The sequence below is a fragment of the Canis lupus genome, chromosome 10 (genome assembly GCF_048164855.1).
Source record: "Canis lupus baileyi chromosome 10, mCanLup2.hap1, whole genome shotgun sequence".
NCBI classification, from domain to species: domain Eukaryota; kingdom Metazoa; phylum Chordata; class Mammalia; order Carnivora; family Canidae; genus Canis; species Canis lupus.
In genome coordinates this window covers 75602496-75622722 of record NC_132847.1, presented here as the reverse complement: position 1 = coordinate 75622722, position 20227 = coordinate 75602496, and the positions used below count along the sequence as shown (strand labels likewise).

Below are 20227 nucleotides of genomic sequence, written 5' to 3'. Positions count from 1 at the left end.
TTATCTCTCAACTGGATTATTTTAGCAGCCTACTAAAAGGTCTCTTTGCCTTCGTTCTTTCCCAGTCCATTCTTTACACTGTAGACCAAGTTATGTTTCCAGAATGTACATCTGGGGGCACCTGCTGGCTCAGTCGGTTGAGTGTTGGGGACTCTTGATTTCAACCCAGGTCGTGATCTCAGGGTTATGAGATCGAGCCCTGTGTGGGCTCTGCACTCAGCGGGGAGTCCACTTGGGATCCTCTGTGTTCCTCTTGCCCCTCCCCTGCTCCTTCCCCACGTGCTCTCTCTCTCAAATAAATAAATAAATCTTAAAAAAAATAAAATGTAGATCTTCCATGTCATTCTATCTTGTAGAAAATTCTTCCATGACTGCTCGAATGCCGCTGGCCTGTCAATACCACGGCCTCGTGTTCTGTGCCCACGCCACAATGACTTCTTCTTAGTTCTCCGTGGCACTACAGTCTGCCTTAACCTCTTACGTCATTACATGTGCTCCTCCTTGAATTTGGGATATTCCTCCCCTCTACTCTTAGCTCTACTCCTCATTGTGTCCCTGTTTAGATTTCTTCCTTCGGAAAGTCTTAATTAGGTGTCTTTCCCTGTGCAAACACACATACCACGTTTTCCCACCATGTTGTGTGCGTATTTCCATTTTCCTACTTATCACACCATATTACTCCTTTGTTTTTCTCTCTGCTGTAACACTGTAAGCTGTGTAAGGTCAGGGGCCATCGCTTTCTTCTACATTGTTGGGTCTCTGGCATCTAGAAATTCTATTCCCCATTTCTGGTACCATACTAATTTGTTGAACGAATGAATTAGTCATTATGTGATCTGCCAAGAATCTTCTCTCTAGCAACCTCAGAGAAGCATTAGGGTTCTCTGTTTTCATGTTCTTGGTATTTTTCTTCTCATCTTTTAGTCTCTTCATTCATTTAGTCATTCATTCACTTATTTTTTAAGGAGAGAGTGGTGGTGGGGGGCGAGGAGGGGCAGAGGGAGAGAGAGAATCTTAAGCAGGCTTCACACCCAGTGCAGAGTCTGACACAGGGCTCGATCCCATGACCCTGAGATCATGACCTGAGATGAAATCAAGCGTCGGACATTTAACGGACTGAGCCGCCCAGGCGCCTCACATTCATTTATTCATTCAGTGCTCAACAGAACATTGCTTTGAACCTTTTAAACCTCCTGACCTTGCCCAGAAGCATGTGTCAAGAGCATGTAAAAGAAAAACTAATGCATATACTTACCATATGCTTCCTTTGTCCATTCTACCTAAAACTGTTTTTCCCAACACACATACCTGCAGTTCCTCCTCCTTTTCCCTACCCCTGCCATGTTTCCCTTCCCTACATTGAGTTTTTCTCCTTACCATTTAACTAGCTTTTAACATACTAGATATTTAACTTGTTTATATGTCTCCCCCTTGCTAAGATATAAGGTCCACGAGGGCATGAATTTTGGTCTATCTATTTCCTGCTCTGTGCCCAGCACCTCATATAATGTTTGGCACATAGTAAGCCGATATATATATATTTGCGGAGTGAATGAATAAATTCATGCCCATGGATATGCATTTTTTTTCTTTTTTACCTTTTCAATGTACCTGATACAGTCCTGCTTGCAGTGCTGTGCTATTTGTCTCATTTTGAGGACGTAATTTTGGCTGCCCCAGGCGAAGATTCTGTGTGTCCATTTTATCGCCCTTAGGTAACCATCACTCCACTTACATCTGACCTCTCCATCTCATAACCTGGCATCTGAAGCCCGAGAGCCGTGTGTGTGTATGTTGGGAAAGGGTGAGGATGCATTCAGGTATAAGTCAGATATAAAACCTGTTCTTCTAGAACCTAGATAGGACAAGTAGATAAATAACCATAGTACAAGGTTGCCTAGGATAATATTTACTAATGAGAAATGTTAATTAATGGGGAAAAATTATGTCTCATAAAAAATTGTGAAATAAGTCAAGCTTCCATAAAAGTAGAGAAAGTACTATAGTCAACACCCTCTGTATACCTACCTCCCCGCTTTATAATATCTGAACTTTCTCCTACATTTGCTTTGGGTTTGTTGTTGTTGTTTTTTCATTTTGAAATAAAATACAAGGGATCCCTGGGTGGCGCAGTGGTTTGGCGCCTGCCTTTGGCCCACGGCGTGATCCTGGAGACCCAGGATCGAATCCCACGGCAGGCTCCCCGGTGCATGGAGCCTGCTTCTCCCTCTGCCTATGTCTCTGCCTCTCTCTCTCTCTCTGTATGACTATCATAAAAAAAAGTACACTTGAAATAAAATACAAGATAGGATTAAAGCCTCAAGTGTTTCTCCTTTATCCCATTTTCTTCCTTCCTACTGAGATGTAACCACTATTCTGAATGTGGTCCTATGCATTTAAGAACGTTTATGCACACGTGTACACACACACACAAATATAGTGTGTTTCAATGTTTTAAACTTTGCATAATGGCACCTTATCAGCTTTTTTCACTCAGCATTTTTTTGAGATTTATCTTTGTTGGTTCAGGTAACTCTCAATGACTAAGTTTGCCTATAGTTGCCCACTGTATGAATGTACCACACTGTGTTCACTTTTTATTGGTAGTCACTTCAAATAATGTTACAGTGAACATCCTTGCATGTCTCTTCACATATGGGAGAGTTAGTCTAGGGCAGTGCTCCTCAATTAATGGGCGTAGGAGTCACCCGAGTACATTGTTAAAAGGTAAATTCTGATTCAGTTGGTCTGAGGTGGCCCTGAGAATCTGCATTTCTCATAAGTTCTCAGGTAATGCAGATTTATGGACACACACTGAGTTCCTAGGCACTGCTAGGTTGTAGCACATCGTTATCTTTCCAGATATTGCCGCATTGTTCTGTGAAGACCTTATATAAGTTTATATTTCCATCAGGACTGTATGAGAGGTTTGGTGGTTCTAGGAGTTGCCTCTTTTAGATGACCGCCTAAATTTAACCTGTAATCATTCTCTCCCTAAAATTAGACAGATTTTTGGGAAGGGAAACATTAAAAAATGAAGCAAAATTACTTCAGTAGGTAGTTAGCTTTATTTCAACATTTCTTAGGAACTGATCTAAATTACATATATGTTTTTAAATTAAAAAATTTTTAATTAAAATATTTTATGAAAATTCACTTGTCTCTTTTTATAGGATTTTTAAAAAAGATTTATTTATTTGTTTATTTATGATAGAGAGAGAGAAAGAGGCAGAGACACGGGCAGAGGGAGAAGCAGGCTCCATGTCGGGAGTCCGACGTGGGACTCGATCCTGGGACTCCAGGATCGTGCCCTGAGCCAAAGGCAGGCGCTAAACTGCTGAGCCACCCAGGATCCCCCACCTGTCTCTTTTTAAATGATCACTCTATCCTTGTCAACCCAGATGGGGCCCTGACTCTAGAATGAACCATGCCAGATTGCTGAAAGGGAAGGAGACCTGTGTGTCAGGCCCTGTGCTACATTATTTCATGTAATCTCTGCAGTTGAACATGCTCACAGCTCAGTGTAGAGCCTGTGTTTGTTGTCTGGTCTGTCTGGCTTCAAAGCTTATATGGGAAATTACTGCTCACTACTCTTAGCTTCAGTTATTTGTACAAAGGGAGTAGACCAGATAATCAGATTCCTAAGTCTCAGCACTTAAAATTTCCTAGCTCCTTTGGTAAAGTAAGAAATGCAAACAAACCTGCTATATGATGATAGCTTCTACCCCACCTATTTTCTATTATGATTAAAAAACACATAAAATTCACCACTGTGTAAGTTCAGTAGTGTTGAGTATATTTACATTGTTGTGAAACACATCTCCAGAATTGTTTCATTTTGCAAATTTAAAACTCTATCAATTAAGTAGAATTCTTCCTTAGCCCTTGTTGCTTCCTAATCCCTGGTAAGCACCATTTTGCTCTCTGTTTTTCTGGATTTGACTACTTTAGATGCCTCATATAAATGGAATCATGCAGTGTTTGCCTTTTTTTGTGACTGGTTGATTTTATGACTTGGAGGTTCATCCATATTGTAGCTCAGGACAGGATACCCTTGCTTTTTAAGGCTGAATAATGTTTCATTGTATATATAGCCTACATTTTGTTTATCCATTCATCCATCAGGGGACCTTTCCGTTGCTTCCATGTGTTGGCTGTTATGAACAATGCTCTGAACAGAGATGCACAAATGTCTCTTCAAGGCTCTGCTTTCAGTTCTTTTGGATGTATACCCAGAAGTGGGATCACTGGATCACAGGGTGGTTCCACTTCTATAGGAAACCCTATACTGTTTCCCACAGTGATCGCACCATTTTATAATCCTGCCAGTGGTGTAGTGATAGCTTATAAAGGTACAGAAGGTAGTGAATGGGATGCCTGAAATCAGAAGTGAAGGAGGAAGAATAGGCAAATTCCACTAGAGTGGAGGTAAGTTTCACTTAGCCTCTGTTTCTCCTAGATATTTTGACTGTCTCCCAGACTATGACTTTAGGAGTGGAGGGAGTCAGATTATCTCTTTTTTGATTTATTATTAACTGCTGGTCCTTGAGACCTTCTGAGATTGTTACCTTCCATTAATTAGTGCCTTTCAATGATAAGGGGAAGTTTGAGGATTGTGCTTTGTATTGTTTGTGAGTTTAACATCTTGGTGCTCCCAAATTCTCACTAAAAAAAGGGGGGGGGGGAGCTCCCAAACTATTTTAGCATTGACTTCTGACCATTTCAGTTTTCTTTTGAGCATCCTGTGAGTGTGTGTGTATGTGTAAAGGAGGTGTGATTAGTTTCCTCTAACAGCTTGTACAAGAGCAGGAGTGAGCTGTGGAGTTGGAAAAGGGGTTTCTCCACTCTGATGCCCTTAAGATTTTTGAATTTGAAGTGTTACCCAAATGCTTAGTCATGATGATAAAGCAAAGAACCTCACAGCTTGCAATGTAGAACAATGTTTATACTGTATAAGTGTTTGATAATAGCAAGGGTGGCAGGAGAGTGGGAAGAATTTGTCAACATGTTTTGAGGAGTAAGAGGATTAGATAGGGCGGACACCTTAGATAGCCCACTTCCAGTTCCAACAGGAAAAAGTACTTCTTTGGAACGTCCTTTGGAATAACTCAAGGCTCAGCTATTCACTTGGCTCTTAACTCCAAATTTATTAAACTTTTAGCACCGCAGACAACTGCAGACAGATATATTTTCTGCCTTGCAGTGTCTATTTATTTAAAAAGCAAACAGATTTAATTTCACTGTGGAATATACAGACAGGTATCTGTATGTGTGTGGAAGCAATCTTGACTAGTGACCCTGCCCACATTTAGAGTTTCCTGTTGGGACAGCTGCAGTTGATTATCAGTAAATCTCCCACCTCCAGTGTCCTCCCTTCTGGTCTCTTCTTCACACTGCTGCTTAAGGTAATCTAATCTCAGTCGGACATCTGTGGCCTTCTGACTTTGGGGAAATTCCTTACTTTCTCTCTGCCTCCATTTCCTTATTTTATCCCCTGTGTCACCTGACCTACCTTATAGATAGGTCCTTTGGAAGTTTTAAATGTTTGTGCACGTAAAGTACATAAAACAGTGCCTGGCATGTAATGAGTAAATAAATAAGCACTGAATAGTGGAGTGGAGATCATTACTGTTGTCATTGTTGTTGTTATTTTTGTGTTTGTTACTGTTTCTACTTCTGAATCCCACCTCTGGCCATGTCATTACTCTGCTCAAAGAATTTTTCATATTTCCCCTTTGCTTATAGCAAACTTTTTAGGCATATCAGAATCATTTTTGAAGTTTGTAAAAAAATGCATATTCCTGAGGACCTACCTGCCACCCCCACAGAGATTTCTATTCAATAGGTATAGGAGGGGACCCAGCAACCATTGTTTCACTGTGCTCCCTAGGTGATTCACCAAGCAGGTGGCACTGACTTGGAGAATTGTTCCAGGATAAAGGGCCCAAGTATGCCTTTCTAATATGTAGTTTCTTCTCCTGTTCCTGTCAGTCTTTGTTTCAGTCATGGTGAGTGGTATGTGTCCCTATATGCCCCATGTATTTTCCCAAGTGGTATAGCATAATTTTATAATCAAATACATATTTATTCCTAATAATCCATAAGCCATCCATTTAATAATATGTTTAAAAATTGGCTGGGATGGATGTTAAATTATAATATGTAAGGCCAAACTTCTTTTATTAGAAATTAGGAACAATTCCTAGGTTAAATCACTGGATACCTTAGGATAGTCTTATTCAGTTGACCTTTTCTCTTACTCTCTCTGTGCTCCTTTTCTCCAAACTAATTTTCCAGGTATTACAATGAGCAAATAGTGGTAGCCTTTAAGTTGCTCAGCTGTGCTCTGTAAATAGACACACTAAGGCAAATCTAATCCCAACCTCAGAAGCAATTGGCAGCACTTGAAATTGAAGCTCTTCTCTTTTTCCCATCCTTTCTGTTCTACTACTACAAAATTAAGGCATTAATGACATTATTTAGGGTAATTTGAGTGTATTCAGAGATCTCTGATGGTCACTGTTCTCAATTCTTGCAGTCTGTAGTAACATCTAAGGATTGCTACTTTGCTAAAAAGATTGCTTCTAATAAAAAATGTAGGGTGGGGAAAGAGAAGGCCCCGTCGTAGGTGTTTTCTTTGCCTTTTCTCCTATAATTCTTAGGATATCCTGATAAGTTAGGTATCATTATCCCAATTTTATAAAAAAATCTTTACAAAGAGGACAATAGATTTAAAATCATAAACAGTGGTCAGAATTTGAACCCAGGTCCCTTGACCTCATCGACTGCTCTCTTTCTATTATAGTCTGGAGTCAGATTTTAAGTTGTACAAATTCATTTTCTGTATTTGCTCTTCCCTCCTTCCCACCTACCCTTAAACTGAAGGATATTGTGAACATTTTATAAGTAAAAAAGTTCATATAAATTCAGTTTGATAGAGTTCTTTCAAGCCATATGGGCGGTGTTTGGTCAATTCTTGGAGGACATTCCCAATTTGATAATAGCCAGAAATAATAAAATATCCTTCTAAAACGTAAGCAATAACTCTTACTAAATGGCAAAATTGTTTTTTTAAAAAAGCCTTGAAAAATGCAAACAAATAGAAAAACAGTGGCACAAAAAAAAAATATATATATATATATTTTTGCCTATGTTCAGGTAGCATAGTCTATAGTTCAGCATAGTCTGTATCCAGGATATAGAAAGACACTGGAGATACTAATAGTATTTTTTTTTAGCAATGAGATTGCATTTAAATAAAACAAACTGGTCCCAAATATTAAATCATGAGTGTATGTTTTTTGGTTCTGAACAGTATATTAAGACTAAGTGACCAAAAGCAAGTGCAAGGTGTTCTAAGTCTCCCGTTGAGTATTATTTTTGTAGCTCGAGCAGCTGTTTCCCCCCACCCTACTGTTTGGTAGTCATTTGACTTGATGTCACCTGCTTACAGAGAAAACAGACTGAAAACAAAATAAACAAAAACCACCCAATGTTATTTAGTATTTAGTAGCTGGAATTTCTGTTTCTTTTTCTTGTGTTTCCCCTGTCTCCTTCCTTTTTTCTTAAAGGAAGAAAGCTCTGTGGTGAGGTGGAATGAGGAAGAGCACTTGAGTAAGAGAAACCTGGGTCTGATGCTGTCTCACCACGTACAGTAACTCTGTGGTCCTGAGCAGCGACTTCCAGCCTTTAAGTTCTAGTTTCCTTATTGATAAACACCCCTTGCAGGGCAGTCGTGAAGCGAAGTGTTCACTCAACTAAAATGTGTGACTGATAAAGGCAGAGGCACTGTAGGAAATAGCAAGCGATAATTACTTTTATTATAATTAATAATAAGGCTGACCTAGGGATTAAGATAAGCAGTTGCGTGAAAAACACGTTGCTCTATTTTACCGACAAACATTTGCAGTTGAGAAAACTGAGAATTATATCTATTGATAGTCAGGTAAGATATGACCTTCAGTAGAAGACCTCCCTGTAATGTAAAATAGAAGTCTTACTCAAAGAATCAAGGTAAAAAATTAGAAATAATGAGAGTTCATCAAAAGAACTGTGTATATATCTCCAAAGAACTAAGTATTTCTAGCTAATACTAATTAGAGGAGATAATGAGAAAAAAATCACACTAACCACTACTGCCTCTACTACCACAAATGATAAAAGGTTTAGGAATAACCTAATCAAGGTATATATGAAACTCCTGTAGATCTATTTTTACATCATGAAATTTTGCTGAGGGATATACAGGAAGACTGAATACATGGAGAGGCACACCCATGTTCACAGGTAGAAAAATGGAATATTGTAAAGCGACCAGTTCTTGATACACTAATTTGTAGAATAAGTGGAATTAATGGGAAAAATACAACATCTTTTTTGGAGGAAATGTGGCAGTAGAGTTCAGATAGAAACATAACTAACAAGAACTAGAAGAAAATGTAACGAGCAGCAATCCATTAGTGAAACATGTTATAAAGATGCAGTCACTAAAACTTTTTTTTTCTTGCTATACTGGTACAAGAATAGACAGATCAAGTTAATAAATCAGAAACAGATTGTGATGTGAAAAAAATGTTAGTATGCCATATAAAAAGGGCCACAGTTTATTTAACAATTCACCAGTTGACATTTAGGTAATTTTTAGTTGTTAGTGATTATGAATAAAACTGTTGTAAACATTCAGTTATACTTACCTGCGAACAGAAGTTCTCATTTTTCTTGGGTAAATGTCTGGGATTAGAAATGCTGGGTCATATGGTAGGTATAAATTTAAATTCATAAGAAACCACCAGATTGTTTTCTAAGCATTCCTGTTAGGAACTCAGAAGAGTTCTAGTTGCTCAGCACTGTTAACAGCACCAGTTATTTAAAATTTAACCATTCTGTTAACGGTGTAGTAGTATATCATTATGGTTTCAGTTTGCATTTTCCTTTTTTTTTTTTTTTAAAGATTTTATTTATTCATGAGAGACAGAGAGACAGAGAGGTAGAGACACAGGCAGAGGGAGAAGCAGGCTCCATGCAGGGAGCCCGACGCGGGACTGGATCCCGGGTCTCCAGGATCAGGCCCCGGGCTGAAGGCAGCACTAAACTGCCGAGCCACCGGGGCTGCCCATCAGTTTGCATTTTCCTAATAAAAGATGTTGAGCATCTTTTCAAGTGTCTATTTGTCATACATACACATTCTTTGGTGAAGTATCTGTCCAGACCTTTCCCTTGTTTTAAAATTGTAGTTTTGGGGATCCCTGGGTGGCTCAGCGGTTTAGCGCCTGCCTTTGGCCCAGGGCGCGATCCTGGAGTCCCGGGATCGAGCCCCACATCAGGCTCCCAGCATGGAGCCTGCTTCTCCCTCCTCCTGTGTCTCTGCCTCTCTCTCTCTCTCTGTCTATGATAAATAAATAAATAAATAAATAAATAAATAAATAAATAAATAAATCTTAAAAAAAATAAAAAATAAAATTGTAGTTTTTTTTTACTGTTAAGTGCTGAGAGTTCTTTGTATATTCTTGACACAAGTCCTTTGGCAGAAATGTGATTTGCAAATATTCTCCTAGTTCATGGCTGTGTTTTCATTCTCTTAGTAGTTTTGTAAAGTGCAAAAGTTTTAAATTGGAATAAAGTCCATTTTATAAATTTTCCTTTTATGGATTTTGCTTTAGGTGTTGTATCTAGAAGTCCTTTGCCCAGTCCAAGGCCAGTCACATTTTCTCCCATGTTTTCCTCTAGAGGTATTTGTAGCTTTACATTTTACATTTGAGGCCATGAACTATTTTGAATTAGGTTTTTTAACAAGGTGTGAGGTTAGGCCAAAATTCAGGTTTTTTGCATGGGGACACACAACTGTTCCAACACCATTTATTGAAAAAAAAAATATCCTTTTCCCGTGAATTCCTTTTATACCTTGCCAAAAATTAGTTGATAATATTTATGAGGATCAATTCCTGGGCTGTTTAGTTCCATTGACCTTTGCATCTTTTCTTTCAACAACAACACATTGTCTTGATCATTGCAGCTTTAAAGTTAAGTTTTGGAATGAGTTACTGAAAGTCTTCCAACTTTATTCTTCATTCAAGTTTCTTTACTTTTTCTTATTTATCTTAGAGTCAGCCTGTGAATACCTACCAAAAGATCCTGATGGGATTTTGACTGGGGTTCACTGAATCTGCAGATTTAGTTGATATGTTGTGTCTATTTATTCAGGTCTTTTTTGAATATTTTTTTTCCAGTGTCTTATAGTTTTTTTATTTTTTATTTTTTTTTTATCTTATAGTTTTAGCATAAAGATCATGTATATATTATGGTAGCTTTATCTATATTTCATATAGACAGGTGACAAGAACTATCCACATTTTATAGATTGACACCCTGAACCTCAGAGCAGTGAGACTTATTGAAGGTTACAGAGCTGGTAAATGATCAGCAAACTCTGGTTGTAAGATGTCCTGGGCCTTGGGGCGCCCGGGGGGCTCAGTGGTTGAGCATCTCCCTTTGGCTCAGGTCGTGATCCTGGGTCCTGGGATCGAGTCCCGCCTCGGGCTCCCTGCACGGAGCCAGCTTTTCCCTCTGCCTGTGTCTCTGCCTCTCTCTGTGTCTCTCATGAATGAATAAATATAATCTTCAAAAAAAAAAAAAAAAAAAAGATGTCGTGGGTCTGTCTAGTGTTTTGGTTTTTTTTTTTTTTCTTCTTCTACTTTTATAGTCAGAAGTTTCTTATAGTGAAAAGACCATGGATTTTGGAGTTCTTCAGTTTGAGTTGCAATCTGTCCTCCTGTACCGGTTAGTTGTATGGTTGTTGCAATTCTCTGAGATGTCCGTTTGTCCTTCAAGGCACCTACCTCACAGGACTGTGGTGAAGACTGAGGGGTGTGTACCTGTGACGTTTTCAGTGCGATGTTGGAGATACACGTGGTGTATGCTCAGTAACCGGTCCTATCATCTTGGTTATTATTAGTAGTGAAAGCTGGTTGTTACAGTTTTTCCCAGAACTTGTCATTTTGTCTCATTAATTAGATGAATTGTCTTTGAATTGTGGAAAATTGGCAGCGAGCCAGGGACAAGCAACAAGAACATGGCCCTTAAGTGTGAGGCAGAAAAATTTCTACGACACCCATGTCTTTGTTACCCACTTTTTTTTTTTTTTCATGCATCTACCGTAAAGTAGAAGAAATGTTTGGGGACAGTGAATTGTGACTGGGAGTTTTAATGGATACATTTTTATTTTAAAAGGTAAAGCTTAACGCTTTTCTTTAAAAGCAGTGGCTTTACGGGAGCCTGGGTGGCTCAGTCAGTTAAGCATCTGCCTTCAGCTCGGGTCGTGATCTCAGGGTCCTGGGATCCAGCCCCACATCCTGCTCAGCGGGGAGTCTGCTTCTCCTTCTCCCTCTGCCTTCTCCCCCTGCTTATGCTTTCTCTCTCTGTGTCAAATAAATAAAATCTTAAAAAAAATAAAAGTAGTGGCTTTAAAACTTTCCACATTTCTGTGAAGTCTGCTTTAATGCAAGAAACTCATCAGCTTTCATACTGGGTTTCCCGGTTTTGCAAAGATTTGTGACCCTACCCTGGCATAACATAAATGTGAAATGTAATTTGAGTATCAGTGTTATGCTAGAGTAAGACCTTTTATAAAAATAAAAATTCTGTGTTGACAGTTCCTTTTCTCTAGAATGAAGCCCTTTCCAAGATTCCTTTACTCTAAACCTACAAAGATGGATATGGGCCTAATAAAAAGTACATTTTGAAATAGGTATACCATATACTTAGGAAATCAGGCCTGGAGTCAAGACAGTATTATTATATGTTGTTGTTGCTGTATTCTTTTGATGTATAGGCAGAAGTTTGAATTAAATATTCCTACGGTTGATTCTGACAGTCATTTTTAAAATTTCTTTTCAATTTGAAAATCGAGAGATATTATTTTTGTAGATATTATCTTAGATTTGTGGAAAAGACAGACCAGACACATTCAAAATGGTTACACATACGTTACTTCCCTGGTGTTTGTTTAAATAGAGTACAGTTTTTAATGATGGATCTCAATGGAACAGAAACAGTTGTGTATGCAAAGGGATGGGAATCCTATATACTTTTATTTTTTTCTTCTTCTCCTTCATTCTACATAAGAGCAATTACAACCAAGTTGGAGCCAAAAGCAATTACAACTTAAGTTGGAGCCAAAGGAAAAAAGAAAAGATTCTACTTCTTTTAGTTAAATAACATTTCATTTATTTATTTTATTGTTTTTTTAAGAGAGAAAGCACACTCCCATGTTCAGGAACTGGGGAAGAGGGGGGCAAGGGGAAGGGAAAGAAGGAGAGGGAGGGAGTGAATCTCAAGCAGGCTACACTGTAGCTCCATTGCCGACCCTGAGATCACAACTTGAGCCCAAATCAAGAGTTGGTTGCTTAACCAACTGAGCCACCCAGGTATCCCCAGTTAAATAGTGTTTTAAACCCTAAAATGTCCCACAGATTTTTGTGCAGTAACCAACTGAAGTATTCATCAATTCTTGCTATTTTAATTGTAACACTAGCTTTGCAAAAGACTTCAGTTATTAGGTGGGTCCCCTGTGACTTTAGTGTCACACAGTCCAGCTAGAGTAATTGCTTGTAGGACACCAAAGCTCTCTTCTTGCAAAATCTAAGGATATAGTTTAAGAAAAAAAAAAAAAAAAAAAAAGGAACATGGTCTAGCAAAACCTCATTGCTTTTTTCTTTTAATATTTTGTTTATTTTAAAATTTATATCCAATATAATTTACTCATATTGTATTCAATTCTATTAATGTTTTAAATTTTGGTTATAAGATTGAGTACTAAGCCTTGATAGATTTTAAATACATGTCTCCTAGCTTTTTGCTTCTTTGACATTGAACAGAAGATGCGTTAACAAATATTATAGTACATTTTTGTATGTCTTCTGAATATGGGGAAGAATGAAAAGCTTTGGAATAGCCTAGAGCAGTTTTAAAAAAATATTCTTAATTTTTTTATTCTTTTGAAATCTGAAGATACTGAAAGCAAGAGTGAAATCATTGTTGAAGGAACAAAAAGGAGTCAGAAATTTAGTTTTGCAAAGGTATTTTCACAATTTTGCAAGAGGCTATAAACCGAATTCCAGTCTATATTCCTGAACCAGATTCCTGTGAGTGCTCTGTGTTAGTTATATTTACAAGTATTTTTCCAGTATCTATACATAAATGCAATACTTATTTTGTAATCAATTTAGTTCAGCAATAATGCTCTTATCAATTAACAGTCTTTGTTCTATGACATTTGCATCATGAATTGACAGGGGACATAATTTTTTCATTTTCTTATTTCACATCTTTCATTTACTGCTTTTATAGTTCTTTTTTTATCTGCAAAAGGCCAACACACTATTGTACCAAATTGCTTGAGTTTCCAGACATCATAGTTAATTACAGTACTCAGAAAGGACTTCAAAAAGAGGCAGAGAGACAGAGATCACAGTTAATATTTTTCTAAAAACTACCATCAAAGTAGTTGCAGTTACCAAAACACAATGAAAATTCTCTAGAGGATATGATGGATGTTTTACTGAAGTGGTTCAAAGCTGAACTTTAGTATGTGCAAGGAGACAGTCTCTTACCAGTACAGGTGTTTGTGCACAGAGAGTCAGGGAGCTATGGGACTTCTAAGCAAAGTTACTCTATATTTGTTTTTCATTGCTGAAAATGTTCATCTCTTGACCCCTTGGTGAGGAATGTTTGAAAAAGTTCAATATTTGATTTAAATGCAATGATTGCTTTGGGTACTTTTACCACAAAATCATCACGTAAGTTCAAGTTCTCAGAGAAAAATCCCGAGTTACTGTCTCTCCTCCGGGCCTCTATATTTCTATTTTCAAACAGTTTGGCACCAGATTTTAGTTTCTTTTTCTTCTTTAGGCATCAACTCAGTGCTGTTCAAAGTATTTCATTGCTCTTCAGAAGCCAAACAAAAAAGAAAAAATATTGCCAAAGACTGCCATCTCTCTCCTAACATTTATGATACTTTTCTCTAATTATTTCTCTATAGAGCTTTCCCAAGAGTCACAGGACATTGAGAAAAAACCCACAGCTCCAATGACGGAGAATTTACTTCATATGTACTCTTAGGCAACCAAAGGAGATTTCTGGCATTTCATCCAGACTTGTCCGTGATTAGTTTTTGTGTCCTCTTCGTACTGTTCCATTCCCATCAACATCCATCCTGGTGACTTACCATCTGTCATGTCACTGACTCCTTTGTGCTGCTTTGTTGTCTAAGAGTCTACCTCATTAAGAAGTCCGCCCTTCGTCTCTTGTTCTTGGCTATGGGTCCTTCGCACTGCTTCTGTCAATCGAAATTCCTTTCTTCTTTCTCATATTGCCCACCTCCTAGTAAACTGCATTGTTTCTGCATTAACTCCTGTCTGGCTCTATATGAATGTCAAGAACCGTGAAGACTCTGAGCTTTTACTCTATTTACAAGCTAACAAGTTATCCTGACACAATGTATTGCAGATTCGTGGTGCTTTACGTTTATTACTGTTTCTCATACTATTCATTTAACTTGGATCATTTCATTTGAGGTCAATCCCTGGGATAGGGCCTCAGATTCTGAGCTCCAAACAGAAGAAATGCACGTGTTCCCTGGCATTTGGTATGCTTTGCTTTAACTTCTTTTCCTTTGGTTAATTTGAGGAAGAATGTTAATGTGTTAGTGCATTTTGTCTTCATAAATCAACCCCCTTTCTGGGGCCGTCTCTCTTGGTGAATTTTTTGCCAGGTATTCCACTACTGTTAGGACGATTCATATAAGGGACATATAATCAAATAAATGCTCTTTTTTGTCCTCTCTAAAACCACATACTCAACCCTTTTGTGTTCATCATTGTATTCGTAGGTACCTATAGCGGTAATATGTGGAGCCCAGGATACATAGGATACCTCTCATTTTCTTCCTAGATAACTACAACTTGGATTTTTGAATGTTGGGACACTAATTTTATTTCCTAAATATTGTCAAAAACTGCCATAGTAATAAGCCCAATCGTAGGCTTTCTTGTCCACAGGGTACAACAAAGCTGTGTCCTATGAATCTGACATCTGACTTGTGTTTCTGTTATTTTATCTAGCATCTCCTTCCAGCTATTGTATTATATATTGCAGCACTCTGACCTACCTCTAGCTCAGGTGTTGGGGCTGAGTATAATAGGTACTGTATTATGCCCTGTTTATAGGCAAGAAAAGGAAGGCACAAGGTTAGTTAACTTGTCTAAGTCCATAAAGTTCGTAAATGAGAGAGCTAGATTTAAACCTATAGTTGTCTGCCTCTGTAGTCTGTACTCATAACTGCTTCACTTTACTGCCTCTTCAAATTATTGGCATATAAGAGTTATAGGTAGGAGATGTTCTTTTTAGATTCACACCAGGGGTAATAAGAGTTTGTGGAGGAGTAAGTTTCAGCTGCTCCCTGAAATAGGGAATAGGTTTGAATATGTGGAGAGTGGAGAGCATTTCAAGGAAGACACAATGAGCAAAGGTCCAAAGATTAGGCTAAAAATATGTTCAGAGGATATTGAAAAGATTAGCTTGGCTCCATAACAGTAATAAATAGCTAGTGAACTTGATTAGTACTGAAGTTTCCCCATTAGAACTTTACTGGAAAAAAAAAAAAAAAGGTTTTTCCTCAAAATTTTTAGATTATTTTCTTTTTTAAAAAAGATTTTATTTGTTTATTCATGAGAGAGAGACTGGCAGAGACACAGGCAGAGGGAGAAGCAGGCTCCATGCAGGGAGCCCGACGTGGGACTTGATCCCGGGACTCTGGGATCACGCCCTGGGCTGAAGGCAGGCACTAAACCACTGAGCCACCCAGGGATCCCCTGATTATTTTCTTTAAAAAAAAAAAAATACCCATCTCATTGATTGGGAACACTGATTCAGGTTTCAGATAGAAGTACATTAGCAAGGAAGTAATAGAATAAAATTCTCGGCCTTAGACTTTTTTCTTAACCTATTCACTTTTTTGAGCTGGGTCTGCCCACACTAGCATAGTCGGTTAGTTTAACTTGTGATGAAACTGGTCCGGCAGGAGGAATTGGATGTATGTTGAAATTCTTCCAGATTTGGAAGGAAAATGTTATTTTAAGTGTTCTGGTCGTTTTTGGTGGAGTGAAGGTCTTACCATGAAGTTGTCATTGGCAGATTTGCAGGCCACTAAACGTGGCTTCCTTATTTACAAAAACTACACATACACACACAGATACACACCAGACACTAGAAATAAAGTGAAAACAAGTAACTCTGAAAGAAATGTCACGGTTACATAGCCTAGTAAAACAAGACAGTTGCCTGGGAGGGGAAACTGATACCTTTCCTAAGTTTGGGGCTGAAGAAATCTTAAATTCTTCTCTGGGATTTTTAACTAATTCACCACCCACTCTTGGATTAGGCATAAAGCAAATCACTCACCAGCATATGTATATTCATTCATCTGTCTTACGTATTAGAAGAGATGGAGAGAGCAAGGAGAGAAGCCGACCCCAAAGTTTAGGAACTGATGAAGAGTGGGAGGTACGGCGTTGGTATGGGTGCGGCCACGTGGGAATTCTCTGTGGAATCCTTTACTTTGACTGGTGTGGATAAGCTGCTTGTGATGACATTAGATTTTCATTTCCTTTTCCAGACTAGAGGAGCAGAAGCCTTTATAACTTTCTCTTAAGACCCTGGATTTGCAGTTATTCAGTAACTTTTAAAAAATCATCAAAAATGACATTAAAGATAATTTTTTCCAAGCTAAATAGTAATCCATGTAACGCCGTTTCATATAGTTCCTTACCTACTCAGAAGTGTAATTTGTACCATTGATTCTTTTTTTTTGGGAGGGGGAGCTTATTAAACCTAGGTTTGTAGCTGTTTTGGAATTAGGGCTATTCCTAAACTGTGTACAAGATTTTATTTTATCTGCAGTTGACTTTGCTCATTTTTGACATGCTCACAAAATCCTGTGTTGATACTATGTCCAACCATGTTGAAAATGCCTTCTTGGTAAAATGAATGTAAACAATAGCAAAAACCAAATTTGAGTTGACCTTTAAATATATCTACACTTAAAGGCTAAAGCCAAGGACTTTAAAGTATTTTCATCCAAAGAACTCTTTGAAATGTAGCTAAAGGAAAGTTTATTTTCTAGATCTTGTAACCTAGGGGATAGATTCAAACTGTGATTGGTTTTAGCCCACCGATCAGGATGACTGTGTAAACTTTCTCATCTAGGATTTATTGTTCATCCTTTCCTTACCTTAAAGATTCAAGTCTCCATGAATTCCTTCCTGGGAAGAGCATATTAGCTTCTGATTCCAGCTGTAGCACAATTTTTTCTGACTAGTGTGAGTTACCACAGTAAACCATTGGAGCCTTAGGCTTTTGCTGCTCTACAGTGGGACTATTTATTATTTAACACGTTGCCATTGCCAACCTCTGCTCTCCCTGCCGTGCAGGTAAGCACAGGCCCTGCCTTTAGAGGTTTCCAGTCCTGAAAAACTGAATATTGAAGTGTAGGGTAGGGCGAGAATATAAAGAGTACTGGCAAGGGCATTGAGAATGTTAGCTTTATATTTATGAATGATGTATAGTTTTACCTACTTTATACATTTCCCATCTTAAATAAAATAAACGGGACGGAAAGTGAATTTGAACCAGAATTAATTTTATCCATCCTTACAAAATTGTCATCAACACTTATTAGGAAAAATACAATAGGGTTCATTTTATTAAGAAAACATTAAATCTTGGTTAATAATGTCTCTTTCCTTCTTGCCTTCCTAGAATATGCATGTAACTGCTCTGTGGTGGGAAGCCTGGATGTGAATCGCTGCAACCAGACCACAGGGCAATGTGAGTGTCAGCCGCATTATCAAGGGCTTCGCTGTGACAGCTGCAGGGAGGGCTTTTACCTGAATCTCACTTCTGGGCTCTGTCTACCATGTGACTGTAATCCATACGGAGCCCTCAGCACGATCTGCAGCAGGTAAGCAGCAGAGGGCGGAGCGGATGTTATTTTATCAAGGAAAAAAAAAAAGACTCTTGTTCTCAAGGACCAGAGTGGTTTAAATAAATAAATGGGAAAAGGGGCATAGATTTATAAAATATTTCATATACTTTTATTTTTCTCCTTTTGTATATTATATTTAATGTCAAAATGAAAAAGCCTCTAATTTACTAATTTGGTTCTATAAAAGCTCCTGGGTCACCATTTTTGTTTTGTGATAATTTCTCTAATTTCATGGAAAAAAATTATTGAGAAAGCAGTCTCCTTTCTGGAAGTGATAACTTCTGGCATTTCCAGTGGAAATGTTCTTGTTATGTTTATTCACATGCCATTGGAGTTTCGGGAAACTTACCCTTTGCTTTATTTTTTCTCTTATCCAAATGCCGGAACTGTTTCTTTGCATATCTCAGGCTTAAAGTCAGTAATATCCTAATTTCTCTAACTAGTGGGGAAAAGACTGGTTTGATTAAATAGGAATTGTCTGGAAATTATCTTTAAATTAGTATGTTATTTGGAGGCGATTTAATATAGCCAAACAGTGTCCCACCATCTGAGGATTTCCCTTCTACTACATTGAAAGTAATTATTCTTTAACCTCGTATGAGGCAGCTAGCTCTTTATGGACCCCAAATCAAAAAGCTGAAGAGACAGTGTTATGTAATGAACACAAGCTTTACAATCAGGCTAGCCTGGATGTAGATCCAAGATCTGTTGCCACTTAGGAAATTTGTGCTTTCAGCAAGTTACTTCATTTCCCTGAGTCTCAGTTTCTCCTCTAGGTTGTTGTGAAGGTGAAATGAATAGATGCATGTAAAATGCCTAGCACACATTCTGGTTTCTTTTAATTTCGAAGGAACACTATTAGCTTAAATGAGGGATTATTTTTTTTTTAATTTAAAAAAATTATTTATTTATTTATGATAGTCACACACAGAGAGAGGCAGAGACACAGGCAGAGGGAGAAGCAGGCTCCATGCACCGGGAGCCCGACGCGGGACTCGATCCCGGGTCTCCAGGATCGCGCCCTGGGCCAAAGGCAGGCGCCAAACTGCTGTGCCACCCAGGGTTCCCTATTTTTAAAGAACTTTTAGCTCCTTGGCAGAAAAATTTCTTCATGCTCAGCAGTAGTTACCTTGGATGCTTTATAAATCATACTGTACTCATGATACACAGTATTGTATGATATTGTACCTCTATTAAAAATATGGATATGAACTTGATTAATAAGTTTATGATTTCAGATGCAACAATAATGCTTATGATGGTTGGTATTTCAAAATAGCTATGTGTTGTAATCTTTCCAACTCTTTTTACATGGGTTTTTAAATCACAGGGATACTTAGTGGCCGAGGAAGAATTCCTAATTAGAATTCCAAGCCCAGTGTCCTTATCATCATGCCGTAGAGCTTCTATAATGAGAAAACTGATAATCATTCTGTTATTTGAGGCTGAGAATATAGTAGTTACTTATCATTGCTCCCTTTGCTCCCCTGCTCCCCTAAAAACATGCTTGCACAAGACGTCCTGAGAAGGCTCGACTTTCTTACCATTTTCAAAGATGAGATTTGGAGAAGTTTGTTCATTCTAATATCTAATGGCATGACTACTGCTTTAGAATAAGATTCTGCAAACACATTTTTTCTTGAGCACTTTGGAGAGATAAAACAGTGTTTACTTCTGGGCCAAACTGCTTTATTAGAGGAGAAAGAAATAAGGGGAGCACTGAGAGAGAGAGAGTTTTAAAAGCTGGAGAAAAGGGAAAAACATTAATTATAAAATTCATGTAATACCTTAGTGTTTCCAATGATCTTTTATAAATTATTTCTTTTTTTAAAGATTTATTTATTTAAAAGAGAAAGAGAGGGAGAGCATGCATGTGAGTGGGGAGAAGAGCAGAGGGAGAACATCTTTGAGCAGACTCCCTGCTGAGTGCTGAGCTCAAGGGGGGGGGCTCCATCCCATGACCCATGAGATCTTGACCTGAGCTGAAACCAAGAGTCAGACACTTAAGCAACTGAGCCACCCAGGCACCCCTAGAAATTATTTCTGATTCCCGCCCCCCCCCCCCCAACAGTTAACGTCGTTAAGTGACACAGGCTTAAACACTGTTCTGAAAATAGGTCGCAACTAGAGAGTAGTGGAAAAGGCATTGGACTAGTAACTCAAAGATCCAGGGCAGGGGTCTGTAAACTA

General features: G+C 38.2%; 1 protein-coding gene across 1 annotated transcript in view; it reads left to right on the top strand.

Moving 5' to 3' along the window:
- The window catches only part of MEGF9 (multiple EGF like domains 9), a 77477-nt gene that overhangs the window by 21988 nt on the left and 35262 nt on the right, over positions 1-20227 (top strand). Inside the window, exon 3 of the mRNA XM_072840351.1 lies at positions 17812-18013. Within this exon, the coding sequence (XP_072696452.1) occupies positions 17812-18013 (202 nt within the window). The remainder of the gene's footprint in view (positions 1-17811; positions 18014-20227) is intronic.